The sequence below is a fragment of the Ptychodera flava genome, chromosome 14, assembly GCF_041260155.1.
Source record: "Ptychodera flava strain L36383 chromosome 14, AS_Pfla_20210202, whole genome shotgun sequence".
Lineage (NCBI taxonomy): Eukaryota > Metazoa > Hemichordata > Enteropneusta > Ptychoderidae > Ptychodera > Ptychodera flava.
In genome coordinates, this window is record NC_091941.1 from 9147479 (window position 1) to 9173004 (window position 25526).

At 39.4% G+C, this 25526-nt stretch overlaps 1 protein-coding gene and 1 long non-coding RNA gene across 2 annotated transcripts; both read left to right on the forward strand.

The window, feature by feature from the left end:
- Positions 1 to 2062: 2062 nt before the first annotated feature.
- On the forward strand, positions 2063 to 18249 carry LOC139149236 (protein SpAN-like). The gene is made up of 10 exons (XM_070720851.1): positions 2063 to 2483; positions 4169 to 4442; positions 5011 to 5140; positions 6392 to 6461; positions 7560 to 7763; positions 14350 to 14476; positions 15462 to 15578; positions 15991 to 16088; positions 16550 to 16674; positions 17114 to 18249. The coding sequence occupies exons 1-10, from the start codon at positions 2403 to 2405 to the stop codon at positions 17241 to 17243; spliced, it is 1356 nt and encodes a 451-aa protein (XP_070576952.1). The 5' UTR covers positions 2063 to 2402; the 3' UTR covers positions 17244 to 18249.
- Positions 10116 to 11277, forward strand: LOC139149238 (uncharacterized). The gene is made up of 2 exons (XR_011556088.1): positions 10116 to 10256; positions 11089 to 11277. It is a non-coding gene; the product is annotated as an uncharacterized lncRNA (long non-coding RNA).
- Positions 18250 to 25526: the final 7277 nt, after the last annotated feature.

Consider the following 25526-nt stretch of genomic DNA (forward strand, 5'->3'; position numbering starts at 1 on the left):
AATTTTCCCTAGCTTGGAAAAATCGCTTCTCCATCCTTTAAGTAAAGGACATGAATTATTTGAATGGAGTCAAATCTCAGTCTAGAGAATTATCTTCTGGAATTCTCTTCGAATAGAATGTATGTGAATTTTAAGACCTATTCGGTGCTAGTTAATTTTTTGATCAATTACATCGAACAAGTGATGTCGGGATCAGCTTTCAGACGTAGTCGGTTCCAGGCATGAGAGAAATGGGTTAAGTACACAAAATTACGATTTGTAGCGCTGTCAAACCCACCGAAGTGCATCGTAAATATTATCAATCCCCTCTCACTGTAATATCTAACTTCGTATTACTCGGTGTTATCGTTTCTGTCTGTTTAATACTAAGCCCAATTGTTTTGTAGTGAAACACGTTCTGGATGAGTGACTCGTATATGGTTTAAATCTCTGAAATTCTGAGCCTACCTTGTAATTTTTATATGGCTGTAACAAATTACGGGAGTACCTTATCTGTTCATTCTTTCCCAAAATGCGCACTTCACAACAAATTGAACATATAAGCTTATGCCTGCATAGACTCGTATTCATCGTGTGCAAGTCACATAAAATGCTGTGTATACACATATATAGACATATTAACGATAGCTTGAAAAAAGATCGACGGATAGATGGATAGATAGAGATAGGAGACGGGCATGTGGATGGATGAACAAACAGGCATGCATTTATTGTTCACATTGGTGTATCTTGTTTGTGTAGAAGTAAACGAAGCCGTCATTGTTCAATTTTCGCATACATTTTTGTATCGATCAATTTCGCAACGTGTGACTTTGCCGTGAATAATGCCACCTCGGTGTGAGTAACCGACACAATTACGCAATGTAGTCACGTACTAATCCTGTTATTGGTTGCTGCCCATCAAGATAATTCCATTACCAGCAGTACCACACAGAGTCAGAAAGGAAACTTGTTCTTTTACACGCACTGCCATGGATATGCAGTGAATAGAGTATTGCGTCATGGACCAAACATTTTTTTATCAGCTTCACTAATCAAATTTCCAGCTTGACACCCGTTCACGTCTCCGCTACAGAGTATTATTGTGAGTCTAGGTGAACCATCTCAACCCGTGACTCGTGAACAAATCTCAAGAATCGCATTTCAAACGCTGACAAGATTTCTCTCTATTTATCAAATGTATTTATGTCGAGTATTTTCAAAATCCGTTAGCTCGTATGTTGTACTTCATATATTATATGTCACCGACAAAGAATTGTGAGAAATATGGAATTGTTTTCTTATGTTATTCCTATATTATTTTCCTATATTTTCCTATATTATTATGTTCCTACATTATATATGACTTTTTGCACCAAAAACAAATAATTTTTATAATTTTGTCTCGAATTATATAGTTACAAAGATAAATTTCGCCTTTCCTCGTCATCAAAAAGGTATTTATCTAGTTCACGAACGTAAGTCCCATTTCGAACGTGTTCTTAAGTATTGATCATTTCTTCCTGCGCACCTCGAAATTGAAAGACTTAAACTTTTGCCCAAAATTTCACCATTGCCTTTCGAAATCGAGAATAAAAATCAGGGGTCATCATGCAAAATTTGGTACTACAGAAAGAAATTGCTCAATATTTACGGGCACTCGAAATTCGAAATGGCCGCCATCCCTGTGTTAACTATGCGGGAAAATTAAATATTTGATTTGCACAGGAATAAGTCAGTTAAAACTTTATTTACTCCATGAGCTTCAAAACGAGCCCCCTCACGTGACAAAAAAGTATTGTAAAAGTAAAAGTCTGAATATTTGTCCCTCAGGCGCATTCTACCTTGATTCGGAAATTTATTGCAGGGCGAGTATTTGATTTGTTGGCTGTCAAGCTCTAATCCGTGAAGAAACAAATATTCCTTTTGAAAGCGTTATTATTACAATTTTAATAACGGGAATAAAGCGGAAGGCGATCTGTTGTGTTTTTACAAGTTTTACTGTGTAAGTTGTGCTGTTGCCTTTATTTATATCCGCTTGAAGCCTACTCAAGCATTTCTAATACCCCACCGCTAAGTCATCAATTTACTCGGGGGACGCCTGAGTGGACAAATGACTCGTCTACGCATTAAATATTGATACAGATGGCGATTACCAGAGTGAAGGACTAAGCTTTTTGCTGCAGTGTCTTAATCAGAGTTTAATCCGTCACTCCGTCTACGGGAAAGAAAACTCACCGCAGACACGTATCGGTGATTAGCTGCCAGTGGAAATTAAACCGTAGACAACGCTGGACGTGTCAGCCGATTGTAGTGTGACTCATCCTGGACGTCGGGAGAAGGAAAGAAAAGATTGACTGAGAATTCCTCCTGAACATTCCATCTCTTCTTGCCGCCGAAAACAGTAGACGACAAAGTGAGCAATGCATTCGTGTTATCCAGTTTTAGCAACTGCTGTCATTTTCACTGTATATGTAAGTGTTGCGGCTTTTCCACACAGCATGGTAAGTGTATTGTACTCTTTACACTCTTATTAGTATTCAATATCTGACTTGGCTGCAGACGCTCCTTCGTCGATTCGCCTGTATTATCTCTTACTTACTAAGGCAAATGATGCAGACTGTATCGAAGAATTCCTTTCTCAACGCAGAACAATGCTTCTCAATCGTCTTACAATTTCGTGCCTTTTTCACTCTTTATTGGTAACAACTTGAAACTCAACATTTGGGTTCAGGATAAAGGCGAAGACAAAGATATTTTTGCCTAAGCATCAATAAATATGCTAGGAATTAGAGTTCAATTTATAAAGAGAACTTGGTAAGGGGTGTCTTTAAGTTGTTGTCCACTCTTTACGTATTTTATGTAGAACCCCATGAAAACCAGTGACGAAGTTTTTACGTCATTTACGCTCGGTGTTGCAGCGTGCTGTTTCACCATATTCTAAAGCTGAGTTTTCGACTCGCCAACACATTTGACATATGTGTGTGATGCATCGTTGTTTACGCGGTTGAATTCAAGTCCGGATAGTAAATTCAGTCGCCAAAAGTAACAGTACACCTGACAGTTGTACTTACAGCGTTGACGAGCCGAATACTGGGTATCTTCACATGCTACAAACAAGAAACTGTTGTTGATAAATTGAAGAAAATTACTTAAAATTGTCAAGTGATGTTACAGTATTACTTAACGAGCTGCTTTAGAAAAGGTCCTCTCTTTGAAATTGCGCTAAAGGATAGCCGTGAGGCGCCTAGTCTTCACACGTCCAAAAATATGTGCATAATCACGCTTCGAGACGAAGATTTTCACTTTCGGACCTGACACTACTAATGACGAGATCATTGTCTTAGGGAAGAGCAAGTGTTATAGTTGTAATGTCATCTCGGGAACAAACTAGGCTTTTCAGAGCGAGTGATGTTCCGCTTAAGATTCCGTTCCCTTGAGTCCATTATAGGGCAGCTTTCAAGACTTCCCTATCCTTATTTAAATTATAAACTTTTTTCCGTGCAATTCGTAAAAGACAAGATTTTCTGACAAATATTGAAATCGGTGAATTTTGTGTGGAAACTGAACTAGTAATCGAGATAGGCCTAATGTTTATTATGTTAAAAACCTAAACAGACGAGATAAGGAGTGCACAGGTTTCATTTTCATTGCGTGCGAAGAAATAGGGTTTTTGCAACCTCTATCAAAATCTCGGGAAATAGATTTCTGATCATGTATGTCAAAGGCAAACTAAGGATTGCATAGAAAGAGGCACAAATGCCCCCCCCCCCCCGGGGGTACTCCCATAGAAAGGTGTACGGGTATTTACCCCTCGAATCTGTCACTTTTTCTGAAACTTCTTTTCACATGGGTTGATTCTTCATCCTTAAAAACCTTAACATGGGTCGATAACAATTGAAATGTTCCCCTTCTTTAGGAAAACCTTCACATGCAATATAGAAAAGGCAAATGACCTGAAGATATTCCCGAATTTGTCGAGAAAATCTCTAAAATCCTAAAAAAGAGTCATTTTTAGTATATAGAGATGGATATTATCTACTTTGGTGGCCCCCCAATTACCGTCCCTGGGACAAAATTAATGTTGTCCTGCGGCTGTTTCTCACCCTGCTCTCTGTTTCCCTCCCCATCTCTCTCTCTCTCTCTCTCTCTCTCTCTCTCTCTCTCTCTCTCTCTCTCTCTCTCTCAGGTAAAAGCTGAATCACACAAAGAGACGAAGAGGGAGCGTCTTGATATCGTTAAAATAGACCCATCAGAGGCGGAAGCTAACGGCGCAGAGGGCGCTGTCGAAGGTGACATGATGATGGCGCCAGAGCAAAAACAGGAGTACGAATCGCACCTAATCGACGTTGAGCATTCTGAACAGTCGTCAATCGACGTGAAAAGCAAACGTAAAGCAGTGAACCTTGACAAGTACAACATTTGGCCAAACGCGACCATTCCATATATTTTCCATTCACTATGTGAGTAACCGTAAGATCCTTATCAGTATCTGCACTATGATCCACATAACCAAGTTTGACAGTTTCCACATTCATAGTCAGTAACCCGGATGTTCAGAAAGTGAGGTCATTGCACTGGATGATTAAAGGTAAACGTGAACGAGAAAGAGAGCTAGATGTGAAATTTGAGACAGTTCATGGGCAAAGTCATCAAGGTGTACGATAGAAATTTTCAAATAGAGTCATACCAGCCCTTCCGCGCTTCATTTGTGATAGGAAGCATCGTTACACGTAATTCTGTAAAAGAAAGCGCGTCACGTTGGCAAAATGCTTATTCGGAGAGAAATTATTTCAGTCATTTATGAAGATAAATTCCAAAGAAACACCACATATCCTTTTCGTAATCCGGTTACTCATTCGTCGTTTAGTTGATCAAAATGATTCATAGACTGAATGTTGTTTTGTTTTGTTTTTGTAAATGCAGGTGCAAAAAATCGACCACAACATTTTACTGCTATTTCAACTGAACAAATTAATGATACTATACAGTATTTCAAATAAAAATTTAGCATTTCCATGATATTTTTAGCTCCCAATGTACGACCACAGGTGGAAAAAGCCATAACGCTTTGGGAAGAGAAAACATGTTTACGTTTTGTACCGTTTCCTAGCAACAGAGTAAGCCACAGTGGGCGTGTGGAATTCATCGATGGAAATGGGTAAGTGATACAGAGGTGTGTTTCTCTTAGACTGTTTGACGTGCGAAATGAACAAAAACAAACCAATAATATGCCAAACATGCATAATACATCTGCCAGTTTATTTATTCGTTTATTTGTTTTTATTAGTATACACTGCAAAACCAAGATCCCGCTAAGGGGACATAAGAGTCGCTCTTTTTCGACCTATTTCTTATATAAAAAACACGGAATACCTGCATAAAGTTGCTCAGTGTACAAAATGGCGACAATACATAACTGCAACTTGAAAAGTGTCTACAATTACATTACCTCTTTGCTATTCGAACAGATGATTTCGTTTGAGACCTCCAGACGAAATTAACCCAACTTGCATTTCTACGACAATTAAACACTGCCACAATTTGAGGGCAAGCAGCTATCATTATCTATATGAAAGGCACCGAGAATTAATATTTCATGATCATGAGGTCCAAACTTTAAGTAACTGTGTATACCTATATTCAGCCATGCATGGTGAGAATTATGCACGGAACTAGATTTTTTGGTACTGACAGTAAAATGTTTCACTGAATATTTAATTTTGTCTGGCTTCAAGCAGAGTGTCGAGGTTTTGCACAGTTGACCAGCATTTCAGCATGGTTCAAGAAAACAACACAAACTACTTTTCATATCAAACAAAATACATGAGAATGTCGCTTTAAGGTAGTAGGTATGCGCCTCGAAAGTGAAAGACTTTAACTTAAGCTCAAACTTCCTGAATGAAACTTTCAACCATTCTCTTACCAAATCAAGAATAAAAATCAGGGGTCACTGTGAAAAGTTTGGTACTAGAGAAACAAATCACCCAACATTTTGCGATATTTGAAATTCAAAATGGTCGCCGTTCCTGTGTAATCTCTATGGGGGAAAAATAAAATTTTGGATTTTCGAAAAACTAAGGCGATGAAAGTTTTTCTTTCTCCAAGAGCTTTAAAATGAGCCCCCACAAGTGGTAGATCAGAAAAGAATTGTAGAAATTTGAGAGTCCGACTATCTGTTCCCGAGGCGCGCGATCCTTGGAAAGGTGTGAGTCGGAATAGGAAAAATACTGATAGATAAAACTAACGTACCCTCCTTCAATATGTGTTCATACCTTTTCTCCTGGTACCCATCCGTCAGCTCACTATCAGTGAAATTGAACTTGACAAATCAAGTAAACTATTATACCTCAATTCCATTTACTGTGTAATGAACGGGTTAACCTAATCCCATTTCTCATCTCCCTGACAGGTGTTGGTCCAATATGGCGTTCACTGGTGGAAGTCAGAAAATATCGTTGGACAGAGAAAAATGCACTTCGGTAAAGCTCATCATTATCTTTATCGCTGTTTCATTTCACCCTAGATAAATGTTGTACGCGGATGCAGGATGACAAAAATAGATTTTCCGTAAAGCCTTGTTTCCTCCATACAAAATGTTCAACTCGTCCATTGCGGTACTGATATGAGTGTCTTTTTCATAGGGATGTTCTATTTCATTTTGATGGAATTGCCTCTTTTTAGGATATCCGGAAAGGTGGCCAGAATTGGGAAATGCAACCTTTTTTGTCTCCAAATATTTGACATAAAATTTTTAGTTAGCAAAACCCACTCTCCACCCTGTTTTCCAGTTTTGCATCCATTTTAATAAGTTCTAACAAATTTCGCTTTGTATATCTTGTTCCGTTTTTTTACCTAACCCTCCCAAGAGTTAAAACCATTTTTAGAAAGTAGCGATGTCAGACTCAAGAAATCAATACCACATGATTTTGATAATTAAATTTACAGTCTAACTTTTGATGATTTTTTCATTATTTTTTTATTTTGTACGTCAATTGCAATTTCTTGTTCAACTCCGCAAAGCATGTTGAAACACCCACTATTTAGCTAGTCGACACAGTGTCTACATGTGTTCTCTGTTATTGTTTACATTTGCTTCTAGTCCAGACCAGAATTCACTCGTCAACAATAACATGTATGTCTGTCTGTCTGTACATGTACAGGGTGAGTTGACCAGCTGAATACTGCGTATCTAACAACATGCATATGCTTTGGGGAGTAGAACAAGAAATATGGTTGACATTAACATCAAAAATAGTTGTAAAATCATCAAAAGGTATATAGTGGTACTGGCCCTTTAATGCCAGCTTGCGGAACGAGCAACCTAGGAAAACACAAAGTCATGATAGTAGGTGTCGAGTTACTGCATCCGATTGTTATAAAGAGTTGACAAATTCGCTACTTTAGACACCTTTCATCGGTTAATCCCCTTATTGAGGTCACCTAAACCTTGCCACCAGGTACAGACGCATTGCTCACGGCAATGTTGTACTTAAACCCAATCGATTTCTACACTTTATTAACCACCCCAAATCAACGGAGTGCAATTCTTCCCGTTGACATTTCAACTCCCATCACAGGTGAGCGTAGCCTTGCATGAAATTGGACACACCCTGGGCCTCTTTCACGAACAGTCTCGACCTGACAGAGACAGATACGTTACTGTACACTTGGAGAACGTTGAAGAGGGCATGCAACACAACTTCAACAAAAGAGACTTCGCTGAAGTTAACACTCACCGCATTCCCTACGACATCAGCTCTGTCATGCATTACGGACCAAAGGTAAAGGTACACTTGTTCTTGACACCGATGAAAGTACACCTTTCCCTCAGCCATTATAAATTGGCGATCGTTGGACGTGGCAAAATGTGACCAGAAACGATAATAAAGTGTTGTAATGTTGGTTTGAGCGAGTAATCTCGCTAGCTGGTAAATGATTTTGCTCATTTTAATTTACTGACTCAAACAACAAAATACGGTGTAACACATCGCAAACACTTAAGGCGACTCAAACACATCGCTTGCTCTATCTAAAGTAATGCCGAAATTGCGACACTATGATTCCCTTGTAGTGTGCGGTAAAAAGCGAAACAGAGAGATCGGAGTGATAAAATAGATGTAAGAAGTCTGGCTGACTGAGTGATTAAGTGCATTTCAAGGTCAGCGAAGTGTTAGTCACGCATGAATTGGTAAATGCTTTTCGCTACATGCGGATCCCTACCTGTAGCGAAGCAGTATCGATACTCGATCTCAACGAGAAGAAAAACTCCACGCCTTTAAGGGAATGAGCACTATTAAGGGCAGGAGGGAGAGAAAATTTGAGGGAGCACGAAAAAAATGGGTATTCAAAGATGAACCTTGAAAATTCTAGAGTATCATGAAGTGGGGAGGTGGCTCCAATTTTCATTTAACCCAAAATACACCGATAAATCACTCTGAACGGGACAGAAAATTCTTTCATAGACCAGTTTTCTGGGTTTATCTAATAAAACAGCTGTGTTTTAATGACTGACGATCATAACGATTCGTGCTTGTGAACGCTATAATGCTGACTGTCAAAGTGTGGGAATGAGAAATGAAAGCAACAGTTGATTATCATCGGGATACTAAAAAGGAAGGTAATGGACCAGGGAAAATGAAGTTCAGGCAAATGAATCAATTAAAATTGAATTATTTTCATAGTTAGCGCGGGAGACTCATATGTATAACACATGATAATTTTTTTATGAAATTTCAATATCAATTTTGTTGCACACCTAAGCACTTTTAATTAACTGATTCCAGTGAACTAAATTGATGTAAGTTGTCAAACATATACATTATGCGCTAAGGGGAAATAAATTGCTCATAGTTTGTGCCATAGACTAAAGTGTAAAGTGAAATGATACTTTTAGGTGGAATTCAAAAGTCAAGTTTCTTGTACACAAACGCCCTCCTAATCACCATATTCCAGTGAAGTACATTCATATCAATTATCTAACATATATAAATGCATATAATAGATATAGCCAGTTTTGTATTAGAAAGAAATTGTTCATTGTTTGAGCAACGGACATTTAGATATATCAAGCGGCTAATTTCAAATTTGTGTAGCCTTCATTAGCTCCTACTTTTTGTGTTTTGTGTGCCGAAGTTACGAGCTCTCGCCGTCGTCTCGCCGTCGGCGCTTGCGAATCCCCCATACCTGTATATCACGTTTGTGCAATCGCACACTGCCCTTAAAAGTCGTATGAGCGACCATCCGGTGTAAAGTTTTACAAACTCCAATACCAAGCTAAACATATACAGAAGATATGGAAAGACAAATATTGTTGATGAGAACGGACGTTAAAAAGCAAAGCGAATTGACAGATGTCTGTTCTACCAGGCGCCAAATGTAAAATAATTATTTTACACATTAGAAGAACATATTCATACGAAAAGGGTGTATTTGCATGCATTATCAATAAAAAACTACTATAGCATAAGTATAAATAAATCAATACAGACATAAGTAAAACATATATGAGTGAAAAAAACATACATATTGTGAACCAATTCACACAAGACCTATGAAGACAGACATATCATACATACGTGCATACGTACGTGCATACATACATACATACATACGTACGTGCATACATATACATACATACATACATACATACATACATACATACATACATACATACATACATACATACATACACAAGCCCATATGCACTCATGCACGCACGCACGCACATACATACATACATACATACATAGCCCATATGCACTCATGCACGCACGCACGCACATACACACAAACCCACACACTCATATACATACATACATACATACATACATACATACATACATACATACATACATACATACATATACATACATACATACATATATACATACATACATATACACACATACAGGATCGAAAAGTTTACATGAGGGAACGAAGTACGCATGGTATATCTACTCGCACACACACACACACTGATCCACATCGAATTGTCCTTTAGAAATTGCTTGTTCTATTACGCGCGCATGCGCGATCTCTTAGCCAATGGGAGTCCGTAGTTTCAACTCGCAAAGTGTAGCGCCACCATCGACAGAATTCAAATCTGTCAACAAGGCCTACCCCTTTTCCTAGCCGTTCTATCTGATATTTACTCCCATAACCCCCTATATATCACTACTGAGCATGTGCAGAATGCACTATCAGTGACTAGGGTAACTGTCCTGTGCTGTACATCGAAAACCGGAAGAAAATCGGACCAATACTTCGGAAAATAGGTAGGTTTTCGCAGTTTCTCGAATCTTTTTCAACAAAAATCGTTATTTTCAGAATCTAAAAATGCCCTCCCTAAAAGTCTTTATAACAGGTCGGCCGTATTTTTCCGTGCAAGACCGATATTTTTCCGTGAAAGATCGTGTCACGCTGAATCAAACAAGACGTGTCATGACCAAATCGATCAGCTGGTTTTCAACGGCCGTGATTTTGAATGGCGTGCTGTTTTCTCGGTTTTCAGCATTCCAGATAATGAACGACCGTGAGAACGAAATAGGCAATACGTGTAGGATATGTTCCAGGAGTAAATTTAGCGTAGAAACCAGACTTAAATTAACATTGTTTAATATCATCATGGAGGTACCTCCATGATATCATGGACGTCAATATACATTATTTAGGGCTTAGACCAGCCAGACGCAAGTCAACCCACTATTTACAATCGTGTCAAAACATTGTTGATTGTAGGAAGATTTTGATTTGATTTAGATCTAAAACTGGTGACCGGCGACGGCAGCTTTTTACGAGTAATGTTCGTTGATTTCAAGCCACACAATGATGATTGCCAGTTGTGTTTTTCCAAACGTAATTAGATAGCGTGGAGACAAAAATTAAAAAGTTTTTTTTTTAACTTTTCTCTTGAATTGACAAAGTGGTTTGTGCATGCTATGACGCTTACTGTGAACAATAAAAAACTGTCACTTCTGTCAATTGCATGGACATATACATATATTTATCATGAATATTTTTATCATGTGACAGCTGCTCATGCATTCCATTCAATCTACTGTACATTAATAATATTAATGTTATTATGTTTCTCATATTTTTTTGCAGAAGGACATATCAGTACAGTGCTATTGACCACTCTTATGGACTGGTGACAGACTTCGAAAAGAGGGAGTCCCACGTTTTGAATGCAGAGATAATTTATTGTACAATATTTGTTATGTAACAAATGTATGCAACTGAAGTATGTACACCTATAAGGTCACATTTTCAATAAAAATAAATCATTGCAACTAGTACTGAGTTTGTTGGCAGTAAGTGACTGATAACACTGAAAGTGTGAGAGTGCACTGTTATGTTGTTGAAAGAATGGCAAACTTCTCATGTAATTACTGTCTTCTGAGTTCACATGAAGAAAGTCTTGAGCTGGTTATATGCCATGCCAGGCTGGTTCGTTTTTACTGTTACCTCCTCAAAGAGACAGATATGTATCATCAGATACAGCAGCTGCAGTTTGACTTCTGAAGGTATAAACAAAGCTTCCTTCACCTTTTGCAGTATTTGTCTTTTTTTAAGTTTTTTTGCTTGTAAGCCAGGGAGTACACTTTCCACAAGGGAGTCAGCCACAGTGAATTATGACGTCATCGACAAAACTGAGCATGCTCAGAACTCATTGGAGAAAAGGAAGCTCCCTCAACCAAACAAAGCTAATTTCTAATGGTTTAATGGGGAACAATGCGTCCCAGGGCGGCGTGGATCATGATCCACGCCGCCCTGGAAGATATCCTATAATGCATTGCTGTAAGCCCAACGCCTAAACCGGAAATAGGCTCATTTGGCGTCAAGACACCAAGGCGAGCGGACCGGCCTCGCTCATCCAATCTTGCCGCATATGGCAAGCAATTGCGATAATGACGAATGCTTTATTTCCAAAAATCAGTAAATGACATGCTTTATCCATCCGTACTTCAGTGAGACACGTTCCCAGTCAGTAAATGACAATGGGGCCGGGGTACCCCAGGCCTCCCACAAGTATCAGAGTGTTCACAGCCCCGTGGATAGCTGTGATATCGCAGCGGTACTCGTGGCGAACGCGATCGAGTCATTGGGGTCATCGCCACAGGGACTGTGGCGATGACCCCAAACCAATGACCCGAGCGCGTTCGACACGCCACAAGTACCGCTGCGATATCACAGCTACCCGTGGATTGTTGTAGCGCAGCCAGCAGTTTTTCTCACAGAAACAAGTTGCATAATGTACTCAGTAAAACGATTGTCAGGTACAGAAAAATAAACTAAATTAATCATAAAACGTTTGTCAGGTACATGTAACATGAAAACTGACTGAGGTCGAAGTGACTAAGGCACCGGGATTGATTTGACCACAACAACGACAAGAGGGTGTGAATTACTTGGGTCGAAACGGACAGGGGTCGAGGTGACCTGCTGCCCCGGTCCTCAACTGCAGGCCTGACGGCCTGGCTATGTTTACATAAGGCATCCACATTTTAGAAAATCACTAAAAGTAGGCAGAAAGAAAGCCCCCATTACGTGAAAACGCTAGGGGTCGATAGGGGTCGGATGACAGTTTGACACATTTCGTACCATTAAGAGTCGAATGATACTACATTGACCGGGTTGACCATATGACTTTCATCAAAAAACGTCCGGGGAAAAGTGAATACATTTGATGTTTGACCAAACTTTACAAAGCATCAATTTTTCGATCAAAAAATTCACGCGTAGAACTAATGAAAATTCGTAAAAAAATACCACTGCCTTGTACATCAGGCACTAAAATGTCGTAGGCGTGAAAATGAGTTTATTAGAAAATACACAGTGCTCTTAAATTAGTTTGAAAATTCCAGTTCTCCGTACTCCGTTGCTGTCTAGTTCCAGTGGGCATACTTGGCATTCCAGACATTCATTCCCTGCTGAGGGAGCTACGTACGATCCTGAGTAAAGTAAGCAGAGAGTTTAGAGAGCAGAGAGTTTAGCAGTAAAGCTGTTGCTTTAGTTCCAGTAAGCTGTTGCTGTAGTTCTGTTGAATGCTGTATTTAACCATTAAAGAATATAAGCCGAATGGCAGAGAGCTGTAATACACGACTCCCAGTGTTTTATTGGCCTGGGTTGGGCCGTTAACCCCAGCAGAACTTCGCCGGCATGGCAGGTACCATTAAGTCAGAAACCCTTACGGGGCCTCTAAGCAGTGTAGTATTACTCAGGCCGGCTACCACTTTACCACTGTGTAAAGCCCTGTACGAACCCGACTCACGACACAAAGGCAAGAAAGAGAAAAAGTGTCGCACATCTTTGTCATCGTCACTAGCCTTCGACGCCGCGAGGTACGTAGAGTCCGAGTAAGAAGTGTGAGCTCCCCGGTGTGGCACTTCCGGGCCTGCAGATCGTCGCGTCAGTGTGTGTATCTCAGAGAGAGTAGCAATGTGTGTGTTGTGTTTGTTGTGTGTGTGTGTGTGTGTGTGTGTAAGTGTGTGTGTGCGCGAGTGGATATACGCATGCGTACTTCGTTCCCCCTCATGTAAACTTTTCAGAGCAGTGTGTGTGTGCGAGTAGATATACGCATGCGTATTTCGTTCCCCCTCATGTAAACTTTTCCGAGTAGCAGTGTGTGTGTGTGTGTGTGAGTGTGTGTGTGTGTGCGACTGGATATACGCATGCGTACTTCGTTCCCCTCATGTAAACTTTTCGATCCTGTATGTGTGTATATGTATGTATGTATGTATGTATGTATGTATGTATGTATGTATGTATGTATGTATGTATGTATGTATGTATGTATGTATGTATGTGCGTGCGTGCGTGCGTGAGTGCATGCATGCATGTATGTATGTATGTATGTATGTATGTATGTATGTATGTATGTATGTATGTATGTATGTATGTATGCACGTACGTATGCACGTATGCACGTACGTATGCACGTATGTATGTGCGTGCGTGAGTGCATGTATGTATGTATGTATGTATGTATGTATGTATGAATGTATGTATGTATGTATGTATGTATGTATGTATGTATGTATGTATGTATGTATGTATGTATGTATGTATGTATGCACGTACGTATGTGTATGTATGTATGCACGTACGTATGCACGTATGTATGTATGTGTCTGTCTTCATGTCTTGTGTGAATTGGTTCACATATATGTATGTTTTTTCACTCATATATGTATTTACTTATGTCTGTATTGATTTATTTATACTTATGCTATAGTAGTTTATTTTTATTGATAAATGCATGCAAATACACCCTTTTCGTATGAATATGTTCTTCTAATGTGTAAAATAATTATTTTACATTTGGCGCCTGGTACTGTTCCCTTCTATTGCCATTTTCTCTATCAGTCGTTCAGTAAAGATGGCAGCTACACGATGCAGTCGATTGACCCCGACAAACAACCATCGATGGGAAAACAGAAATTCCTCACTTTCCTCGATCACAAGATGGCTAATATCCTTTACAAGTGTAACGGTGAGTCACATATTCATTTCCAGCTCTGTTTACTAGTAGGGATTGTTGCTATGGAAACATTTGATTAATGTCACTGCTAAAAAGAGATTAGATTACAGCAGATCGCGACAGAAATAACTTTTTACGTTGTTTATGATATTTCTCCATACGCAAGGACGTCTGCAACTATATACTTGAACTTCTATTTTCTGCTATCGGATTAATGAACTTAAAAATGGCGTCAATAATGACAAAACGTAATACACAAAAACACACGCGGTAGGCGGGATAAAAACTAGCCGAGGCTTGTGTTGAAAAACCTCAAGAAACTTGATAAAATAAAACCCTTGATGATTCCAAAATACCAAAATTTTAAAATTTTGCTGCTAGGATATATCACCCACACTGTTTGTATGAAATATACCATTGACGTCAGGTTGTTGAAAACATTCTCATCGATTTTGAAGATATGCCGCTACGTATGGCTATTTTACGTAATCATCACGTGACGGACAATCATGACGACAGACATCTTGCGAAAATAAATCTAGCAAGTTTACAAAAAAATTGCTTTTCTCGAAGATGCCTCTATCTGAATACGAACTTGTTTATATCTGGAGTCGCACGCGCATGTAATCGTGTTAATCGAAGAGAAAGGGGTTTCAATCAAATTGGTAGACTATCGACAGTCCCTCGTGCCTTTCCCGTCTATTAATGATGCACGGTGGGATTCGAGAGCGTAGCACCGAAGGCACGAGCTCTCGCCGTCGGCATTTGCGAATCTCCCATCCCTGTATGTGCGAGAGACTACATCAATAATAGACAAAAATGGCAAAAGGGACTGTCGACAGTCTATCAAATTGTATGAACGGCTAGACGAATACCTGCAGTCAACGTCTGCAAGCGACCATTGTTCGCATTTCCAAGCCGAGAATTAGTCGTCTGTATCCGGTTTGCGTTAAAAGATTATCAGTTTATTAGTTTAAATTTCGTCTTCCTTCCACAGAGCATTGCACGAACGACTTGTATTGTCTGTACGGTGGTTACACTGGTCCGCGTTGTCGATGTGTGTGTCCCCATGGTTTCAGTGGCGATAACTGTGAGGAAATTATATCCAAGTCAGGTAAGCAATAAGGAAGCGAGAAGAATAAACGTGGTGTCTTGAGATTTGCCACTAGTACAAGCAATGTCGACAACATTCTGATCTGAACCTAGACGATACATCCATCCTTGATTCGACTATGCAGTGATAGCCATATTTAGCGCCCTCTCTGGCATTCGATGAAGATATACATTTTCATAAAAAAAGTACATATAGTGCCTTAATGTAAACATAATTGTTTGGGTGCTGGCACGGGTTTTCATTTGGTCAAAACCAAACACTATCTGTGTTCGTATTTCGACTGATATGTTTTTTGTTGTTTTGTTTTTTATAGGGAAGGGGGTAAAAGCAAACCTAACCAATCGATTTCGCTTCCCCTCTGAAGATCTAACAGTCTGCCCTTAGCAACACTTTTATTTTTCATTTCGTGCAGCATGTGGCGGGAAAATCACGAAATCTCAAGGAACATTTTCAACACCGAATTATCCGGATGACTACGACGATAATACACAGTGCACCTGGTTTCTGGAAGTATGTGCTGATAGAAGTTTGTTTTCTCAGCAGCATAATATTCTATTTTCATATGCCCCTCACTCATGACAGTGTTGCCCTGTTTCGGCCATTTGAATATAACTCATGGTTATAATAAAGTCATAATATGAATATACGTCAATGGAATACGAATCTGTAATCTGCAAAGGAGATTCAAAGGTCATACAAATAGCAGTAAAACATCGGCAACAAGCAACTCATCGGATGCAATATTGACAACTAGGTCATCAACTTCACATAACTGGTTCATCTTCAGATATGTTGCTGGGCTGCGTTAGTATGTGGGATTGAACTTGATGCGCCATGATGAAAAGACAAACTCATTAATCATCAAAATACAGAGTACGAATTACTTTGAATTATGGCTGCCATATTCTAACGGTTCGGGTCAAATAATGCTATGTTTTGTTTTGTTTTGTTTTGGTTTTGTTTTGTTGTAGGCACCATCGGGACATGTGGTTTCTGTGAAATTCGAAAACTTTCACATGGAATTTTCAAAAAGATGTTCATTTGACCGAATAGAAGTGCGTCCAGACCAGCCGTATTATGATGGCTACCCCATTAGGTAAGGTAACGTATGTCAAAGTTCAATGAATCAAAAATAGATCAAGTGTACGGCGTAATTAATTTTCTTACACTCACATGCATCGATGGCTCTCGATACAGACAAGCTGAATGTATGTTTTGGAAGTCATACTATTGTAGTTCTTGTTTGATACCACGTCACTGAACTTTGTGTTGTTTGCTCTTTTTCATACGCCCCTCAGTGGTGCCCTGTTCCAGTCTCCCGGCTATCATAACGCCATTGCCACTTATTTTGTTTCCCGTCAATTATGTCTGTCTTTCTCTTTGTGCACGCCCGTGTTTGTCACGCCCGGTTTGTCACCCTTTGTTTCCCACCGTTGGCTTTCTTGATGTAACCACACAGGCAGAAAAGACTGTACGCGGTGGAACAACACAGAGATAACATAACAAGCCGTCTTTTGTTTTCTCTCTGTATTTAGATATTGCGGGTTTGATCTGATGGGCCAGACCTTGGTATCAGTACACAACACCATGTACATCAACTTCACGTCGGACTACAGCGTCACAATGCCCGGCTTCAGAGCATCTTATCAATTTATACCGATTTGATTCAGACGCTAACTCGATCAAACGGATCGCCGGTACGAAATCACACAAGAAATCTTGCCCCAGTTACCAGCAATAAGTGCAATTTTAGTGTCTTTACATTCATTGCTGTGTAGAACAGAATAGTAACTAGTCTTTTAAGTTCAGACAAACTACTTTTCTAGAAAATGACAAAAATTCGTCAGTTTACCATATTTATCCAGGTATTTTCATGTTGGAAATATCTTTAGTCGCGTTTCCTGAATATAAGAGGGTTGAGACTCTTAGTAAGACGATACTGCAAAATCCAAACAGAAGTTGGGAGTTTCTCGCACAGCTGTCGGCGTTTCTTTTAATATTGTGTCAGAATTGAGTGGTGGATCCATTCCAGTATCTGCTCTGTACCATGACGAATTTCAAGTTTCTTTTCGTTCAATGTGATACACTGGTAAGCTAGGAAGCTGATAGAGGGGAACGCGACGACTTCGCGGCCAGCGCATATAGCGTGTGTTGAGTGTGCAATATGAAAAACAAACAACCAAACAAAAAAACAAACAAACAAACAACATAACTGACGACGCAATTCATCGTTCGGCAGTAAAAACCATGTACAGCCCATTAAACACTTCTCTTGTAAATTCTTTGTTCGAAGACTGATACACTGGACTTGTTTTACAACCAGACCAACTGATTAAACATTGACAATGAATCTCAACATCGTATAGCAATTTATATTCAGTTTGTTGTCATGCCAGTCAACAAATAAAATAAGTCGTGGGCAATGTAGTTCACGTGTAGGTATCGCTTGTCAATAATATCTGTGACTTTTTTAGTCGATGAACTTTATAGAGAAATGTCTTTCTGTAGATGTATCCGTCATGTATTTCATTTTGTATAGAAGAAAGACACTTTAGAAGTTTTCCTTCTTGTGTGCAACTTATTTCGTGTTCTATTTTATTTCATCTTAATGAGGCCCAATATTTTTATGTGGGATCAAAAACTGAATATTAAAAGATTCATTCCTCATACACTTGTCGAAATACTAAGTCTATCTTGTGTTGTACAGAGCACCCCATCGAGTGTCCGCACCATTAAGACTGCTTATACTAGACACTACTATTGGACACGTAGGATATGAGTTGCGTGACTGTGCAATATACAATTTGGATCTGCGATAAGAGAACGGAGATGATAATTTCTGGCATGTAAGGTACTACTTCGAACCACTCCTTGAAATACACAATACCGAAATATTACATTATCTGGGACAAAAGGATATAAATCCGTATGCGTGCATTTAACACATGGTGGGTAACTCCTTTTGGAAATTTAAGAATAGTGGAACTGTAAAGACCATGGAATCAGATGAATGTTACATGTCATTTGGATGCACATCCCATGTTTTAATGTCAACAACAGAAGGAGATCGTTGCAGAAAAGCTATATCCCATGATTTTTCATAGATATGAGAAATATAGCTTAAAGTCATAGCACTGGCACTTCATCACAAATTTCAAAAAACAAATAATGAACATTAAAAAATCCTGTAAGTGAATGCACGATTTGTCGCGACTTTGCACATGATATTTGACATAGAAGGTGAACGATTAAATTTGATACTTCAAGATCTGCCTAACTCTGGCAAATATGATGATGGCACCAGTACAGATAACCCTATCGACATAAAGGTCAACCAACGTAACTGTCCATCGGGTCTGTATACTGTGGAAAGAGAAATGCCCAAAACATAAAAAACAGTACAACTGAAGTTCAGATACACTCAAACATCATGACAGAAGTACCCATGCGATCCAAACACCTCGGTGGAAACCCGTAGCAACGCGGACACACTGGGACGCTCTGTTGTTATCAGGTTCTGCTGGACATTGCTGCTTTGATCGCAAGGATATAAATCTTACTGACAACTCTACGCTCTGTTTGCCTAAAACCAGTGGTTTCTTGTCGCGACATGAACCAAGAAATCGATTAATACTATGATTACTCGTACAATCGCGGCGCCTCAGCGCTAGTAATTTGATGGAAAGAACCAGCTAATTAACTCAGGACGGCGAGTAAAGTACATTACCTATACCTATATACGTATTGTGTATTTGGTGCATCCGGGCCAACTTGTCGTTTACCCGGTGCAACAGGAGTAGCGGCTCCTGTTTATCGAAACACAGCCTCTTTGTCTCGATAACAGGTGGATCAAAAATCGTGCTCTCCCTCCGTGTACTCACTAGCTCTGAAAGGCACCTGATTGTCACTTGCTACAGAAAACACTCTTGTGGTGACGTTCCGTTAAAGTGGTTCCTTTGAGCAGAAAGACACTCATGCAAAGAAATCTATTTTAGCAGTGTTAAGCTGATACCCTCGCCCAACCCTTTACTTTAGGCTCCCGTTGACAGAAACGAACATAAACTTGTATTGTTTGGGCTGTAATCCATTGCTTTTCAACACAAACAGCTTCCAGTTTAACACGGGATTTATTTTAAGTGATTGGAGTACCACCCATGTTAGAGAGAAACTCGTTTCGTTTGAAGTATCTCTGTATCTCTGTGTGAGAAGTTTCATACTAAAAGCACACTTGTTAGATAACAGTACTTTAAAAAGTTTACGTTCGCTCTAATGAGGAAAACCGCTTTGGATCGCGCGCTGTACTTTTTTCTCAATGGGTGAAATTGTGAAAACGATGCCAATTTTGTCTGAAAAAGCGGTGAACATGGCAATGGCGACTCGTAAAGTGAACAACGAATACCGAATCAAATGGCGTTTTAGGTCAACTCTTGAGCCAATTTCAGAAGACGAGGAACTGAACGACTGTGAAACGGACAACTCCGTAACGTCCACGCCATCTTGTAGATTTATCGCGGATTCTAGGAGAGCGGAATCAACCAGAGAGAGGAAAGCATCACGCCAGACGTTGGTTAGCTGTACGTCACTAACTAAGCTTCACCGTGAATGTAACACATTACGCGTGAATCATGGGCACTACAGTAGGTCGTGTCTGAATGGAAAACATCAGAGAATTCGTAAGGCAAGAAATGGACTCGACGTGCGTAGAAACGGTAGGAAACATTGTAAACTCCAAACACCTAATTGTATTATCGACTCTAGTGCAATTACGCAGTTCTACGAAAAGGAAATTGAATCGCTGGATCCACTTATGGAGATTATTATACCTAGTGAGAAATGTCACCATGGTAACAGACGCCTCAACGCATTTATACTGCGGGGTCAAGGTGAAAGATCGTTTTCAGGGCTATCTTCAGAATCAACAATGAAGCTAAATCTTAATTCGAAGCTCTCTGTATCGCCGACGTCAAAATCGCTCCGCTGCAATAGTTTTGAGTACGACCCTGATCTTGAGTATTCGAGACGGTTCTTAGGAAGTCGACGCCTGACTACTACCACGCGGCGGGCAACCCCAACAGCCGACGTAGCTTGCTTGCCGAGTACGACCAAGATATCGTTTTGCCGGCCGACGTCCTTTATCGTTCCCAAGACTGTGACTAGATACACACTCATGGAAAAGAGGGCATGTCTTCTTCGCAACAGGTTTGTCGCCAGCTTGGAGAAACGCTTTCAGGAAAGGCACAGCCAAAAAAATATCTCCACATCTATTAAGTCGAAGAACGGGCGGGCAACATTTCGACGGAGCTCAGAGCATGAAAATGTAGAAATTGCTCGCGTCGCCGAGTCCAGCGTCAGTATGACGGACGTACAAGGATTTAGATATCTCAGATAATGTTATGCTCTTCTTTAGACTAAACAGCGACAAAACATGTTTAAGCGAGACGGGTATGTCACAAATTATCACATGTTAGAAATATTAGTAATGTTTGATAAGAGAATCAAGATGCAGGCCTTTCTCTCTTTTTTATTTGTCTCTAAATTCAATTACAATAGATTTTCCAGGAATGGAGCTGCTGTATCGGTCTTTCATACACACGTTTAAAGTCTACAAGTAATGTCTGAAATAACACTATGCAAAACGTTCAAAGACAGATTCACTGCGTATATAGTTACCAATATAACAAAAGCTGCTTCCAACTATAGTCATGGTAGAAAATCCAGAATTACCAATGGAAGTTGGGAAGAGAGTTCTGAAGAGGGAAAGAGAGAACAATACGATGAAGAAAACGATATAGCAATACTTTTGTTGCTATCGGACATTCTTAAAAACTTGTTGACTTTAGTTATATCTCGTACTTTTGTAAATGTACGAAAACAAATTGCGATTTAACTTCTTTTATTACCATCGCTTTACACTTTATATTACACTGTATGTTTAACGTGCATCCTACCATACTATGACCTCCAACGACACGATCTATTTCAAAATCACGTAGGCATCACTCAAGCACATTGCAAGGCTTTTCTTTCATGAGTGACAAATTACCACGAAGTCGACTGTTCTCTGCGAAGGGAACCTGTACTTGTGTTTGATTGTTCGTGGTTCTTCACTCATAACCACTTTCTAATCTTTTTGAAAAGATTTGCGATAACTAAAGATACCGTCGATCTAAAATTGCTAACCTTTATCTTTCATCGGGCAAATTTTAATTTCAAATCAATTAAAATGGGCAAAAATCTGAATGAGTGGCAAGGCATGATTTTAAACTGTAATTCAAGTCCGGTCCATGTACGAGCGTAGAAAAAGCTGTGTCTTGTATATATCATCGATCACCAATAAAACTATCTTGAAAGATCTATAATGTGGAAGTTTACAATTGTTGCGAATGTATGTGAACTGATGTACTTTTCCTTTCATGATGTGCTGTTATTTTGACTAAAAGTAACGATATCTGGAGTACAGACAGAGATAAGAGACATAAATCACACAACTCTACATTAAACAAATCCTCGCATGTACTGAATACGAACCACCATTTCAGAAACAGGTTACAAAAACCATTACTTCAAACCAGATATTGCCGCTATCGATCGTTTGGTCAAAAACATTCCGCAAAACCCGAAATGTTTAAAATTGAGCTTGATATATACAAAATGTATTTGTATTTTGTATCGTATGTATATAACCGCGAATTTTCACTTTATACTCTGTCGTGAAAGGTCACTGTCGACCAAAGATTCAATTCCATCCCGAAGAAAGGTGTATTGGCTATTGTTCACCAATATGCCGTCATTCTTTGACAAGGCTGCGTGTTGTACCATAATGGCTGTACTTGAATCTAATACACAGATCGAGGTCGAACTCAAAGCCAAGGTCACCGCTGGACCATTGTAAATGGCAAACACACCAACCCTCCAGTCGTTATTTGATAACGAATCTCCGATGAAGTGCCTTGTTTTGACACGCCGATCAATGACGCCTGTGCAGAAGTGACGTCATCACTTGTTATCGATCTCCGCGAGAGAAAACGACGGTAAAACAAAGCATCAGAATGATCATAAGTCAGCACCTACTAAAAATCATCTAAATATACATTTTACACGGTGACATTAAACATTAAACCTGTTGCATTGTGTTTACAAATCAAAATCATTAAATGTAAGGTCCACAACGCTGTAGAGCAGGTTCAGTTTTTGCCGCAAATTCGAGTTAGTCAGCACAGTGCGTTCCCTATACTCGGACAGTACTTTGAACTGAAAAAGGATCGGGTATCCAGGACCACAGAGCTGGGAAAAGTCATTTGCACAAGTGTAGTTGTAGATTGGTACGGACACCATAATTACAGGCAATTTATTTGTGGTGTGAATTCGACATGTTGTGCACCACATGCTCATCGTGTGATAAATTTCCCCTGGCAATTATTTGTCTGTCTTACTAATGTTAAGTGACGTTCTCGGAGGCGTTTAATTTTTCAGCCATTGTTTGAGATGACCAAAACACACACTGGTCCCTTTGTCAATTTTAGCACCTTGATAGATATCGAAAGGATTTATTGGTTAAAGCACGACGAGTCTGTTTTGGAACAATTTGTTTTCACACGCAAGTTGATTTGAGGAATCGCCAGGTCGGGTTACACGCATTTATTCACGCAGACCCCGTGTTCAGGTAACGCAGACACGCGGTGTGTCACTCAAATAATTCTAGTATGGACAGGCTACTGTGTGGAAGTGGTACGAAAAGTTTCTTCTGCGATGAAATTAAGGAAAGTTTCGGATTTATTGTAGAATTTTACGCTTTCAAGGAAAACAAAATATCGCTATTTTTGACGAGAGGTTTATATGTTTAGCAGAACAAACAATTTACACAGTTGACAAGAGTTATGTGTCTCTTCGACACACTTCGGGTCTATTTGACAGTGCCCGCAGGTTATGCATTACAACCCAATCAAGTACGAACTTCTCTGACCCCAGTAAATTATTTGTTTGTTTACATAACACCTGCCAAGGTACGGTAGATTATGAAGTACAAATGGGAAAATAATTCCTGGAGGGGTCATGCAATGTCGTTCGTGGCGTTAAGGGTAATATACTCCGGGAGACCAGCGAGTACTGAAAAACAACTACCCAAGGAACTCATAGTAGCGAACAATAAGCCGATTCACCATAGTTCAAAAAATTAACAGAGGACCAGTCATCTCTACGGGTTTTGTCGTAAATTGTTGTTGTGTTTTGACAACCGCAACTTGTTGACACCTGTAGCTTTCCTTGACTGCATTGCACGAGACGATGGCCAAACCCGTTCAACCATGAAAGCCTCCTCGACTTCACGTTGATATGCAGGAAATGTATAAAACATACCCGCAAGTCACCCCTCTCCATGATATCTTACCTACAACGAATAGTTTTCTTCTTCTGTAAACATTCTTGTCAAGCTGTCCATCCCCTTTCCCCATTTCTTTCTCCTCCGCTCCGCCCCCTCCACACAGGCCGATAACTCTCTTCCCTTTGACACCTTTCCTTCGTCCCCCCCCCCTGCTAAATATCCTCCACTACACTGATTCACGATTTGTTTCACAGGTAGTCGTTTTTTTGTAATCACAAAACGGTTGAATGACTTTAATTGCCCAAACTATGTTTACTAACAAAGTTAGATCATTGAGAGACTGCAAATATGCGTGGGGTTGTGCGTCAATTGCTGTACATTATTAAGTGGACCGGGAGCTATCCCGCAAACAGAGCATTTAAAATAAATTTAAATCGTTTGGTCGACACAATGCGCAGGACAATCGCCGTTTGATTCCAGGCTGCTCACAACAAAATATGTCTTAGCTGATTTCAGATGCAGATTGACTGATATTTACGAAAAGTTACTGCAAATTTAAGTAGGGAAACAGATCACTGAACTCTTGAACTATCAAAGTTGAGACATATACAGTTGACCTTGAATGCGTTATCGACAATCTCTCTACAGTTTTACAATAGCAGGTGTTGTTGAGGACAGAGAATGACGACAGCAAAATCAATAATGTTGATGACATTGACCACAGACATGGAACCGCTGTAAACAAAGCTTACACGTATTTTCGGCTTAATTAAGGTAGACGACAACCCGGTGTCAGCAAATTTTCTCGGATTTGCATGTAGAAAATAAATGCAAGAACGTGTCGCTGTAATATTTGTTATTTTCTTGAAACTTTCGCAAAAGACCGAGGACGCAAAGCCATATACATATGTATTCAAAAATTTGTGCCATCATGTGTATTTTAAGATTAAATGACTCGCTATAGAACCTGCCAAAAAATGCGGGGGTACAAGTCAAGAAAAACACCGTCTCTTGGCAAACAGTTGAAACATTTGAATTATCGTCTGATTCTAAATTGCTCAATATTTTGTGAATGCAATTGTTGCCTTGACGACGAAAACCAGAGACGACGAATAGATATGATTGAATTCGGCTTTGCGTTTGATTGGCGAGAACTCTCATCGTCCATTTTGAACATCAGATTCTGTCCTTGACCTTGAAGGCGTGTTAAATCTTTTTCTGATTGACCGATTTAAATGTGAATTATAGTTCTTCAACGCTGTCCCCTCTGTTAGCTAGCTTGTTATTAGTTTAACGCAACAAATGTATTATATATATATATATATATATATATATATATATATATATATATATATATATATATATATATATATATATATTTATATATACATATACATATATATAACACGATTGGAACTAATCTGGATAATCGATAGTGAAATAATGTCGATTTAATCTGCAAAAGTAAGCTCAAATGCTTTTCTTTTTAAGTTACACACTTGTTTTTATGATTAATTTGTAATATGGCAACATTCAGCTATAAGGCACCTAACAGTTTTGAGAAATTTGAAAACTATAAAGATCCAATTATCCCAAATTAGTTCCAATCGCGTTATATATGATTGACA

Coding starts and splice junctions, on each gene's coding strand:
- LOC139149236 (XM_070720851.1), top strand. CDS start 2,403: ATGCATTCGTGTTATCCAGTTTTAGCAACTGCTGTCATTTTCACTGTA. Junction 14,477..15,461: donor TATCCTTTACAAGTGTAACG/GTGAGTCACATA, acceptor TTCCTTCCACAG/AGCATTGCACGAACGACTTG. Junction 15,579..15,990: donor GGAAATTATATCCAAGTCAG/GTAAGCAATAAG, acceptor CATTTCGTGCAG/CATGTGGCGGGAAAATCACG.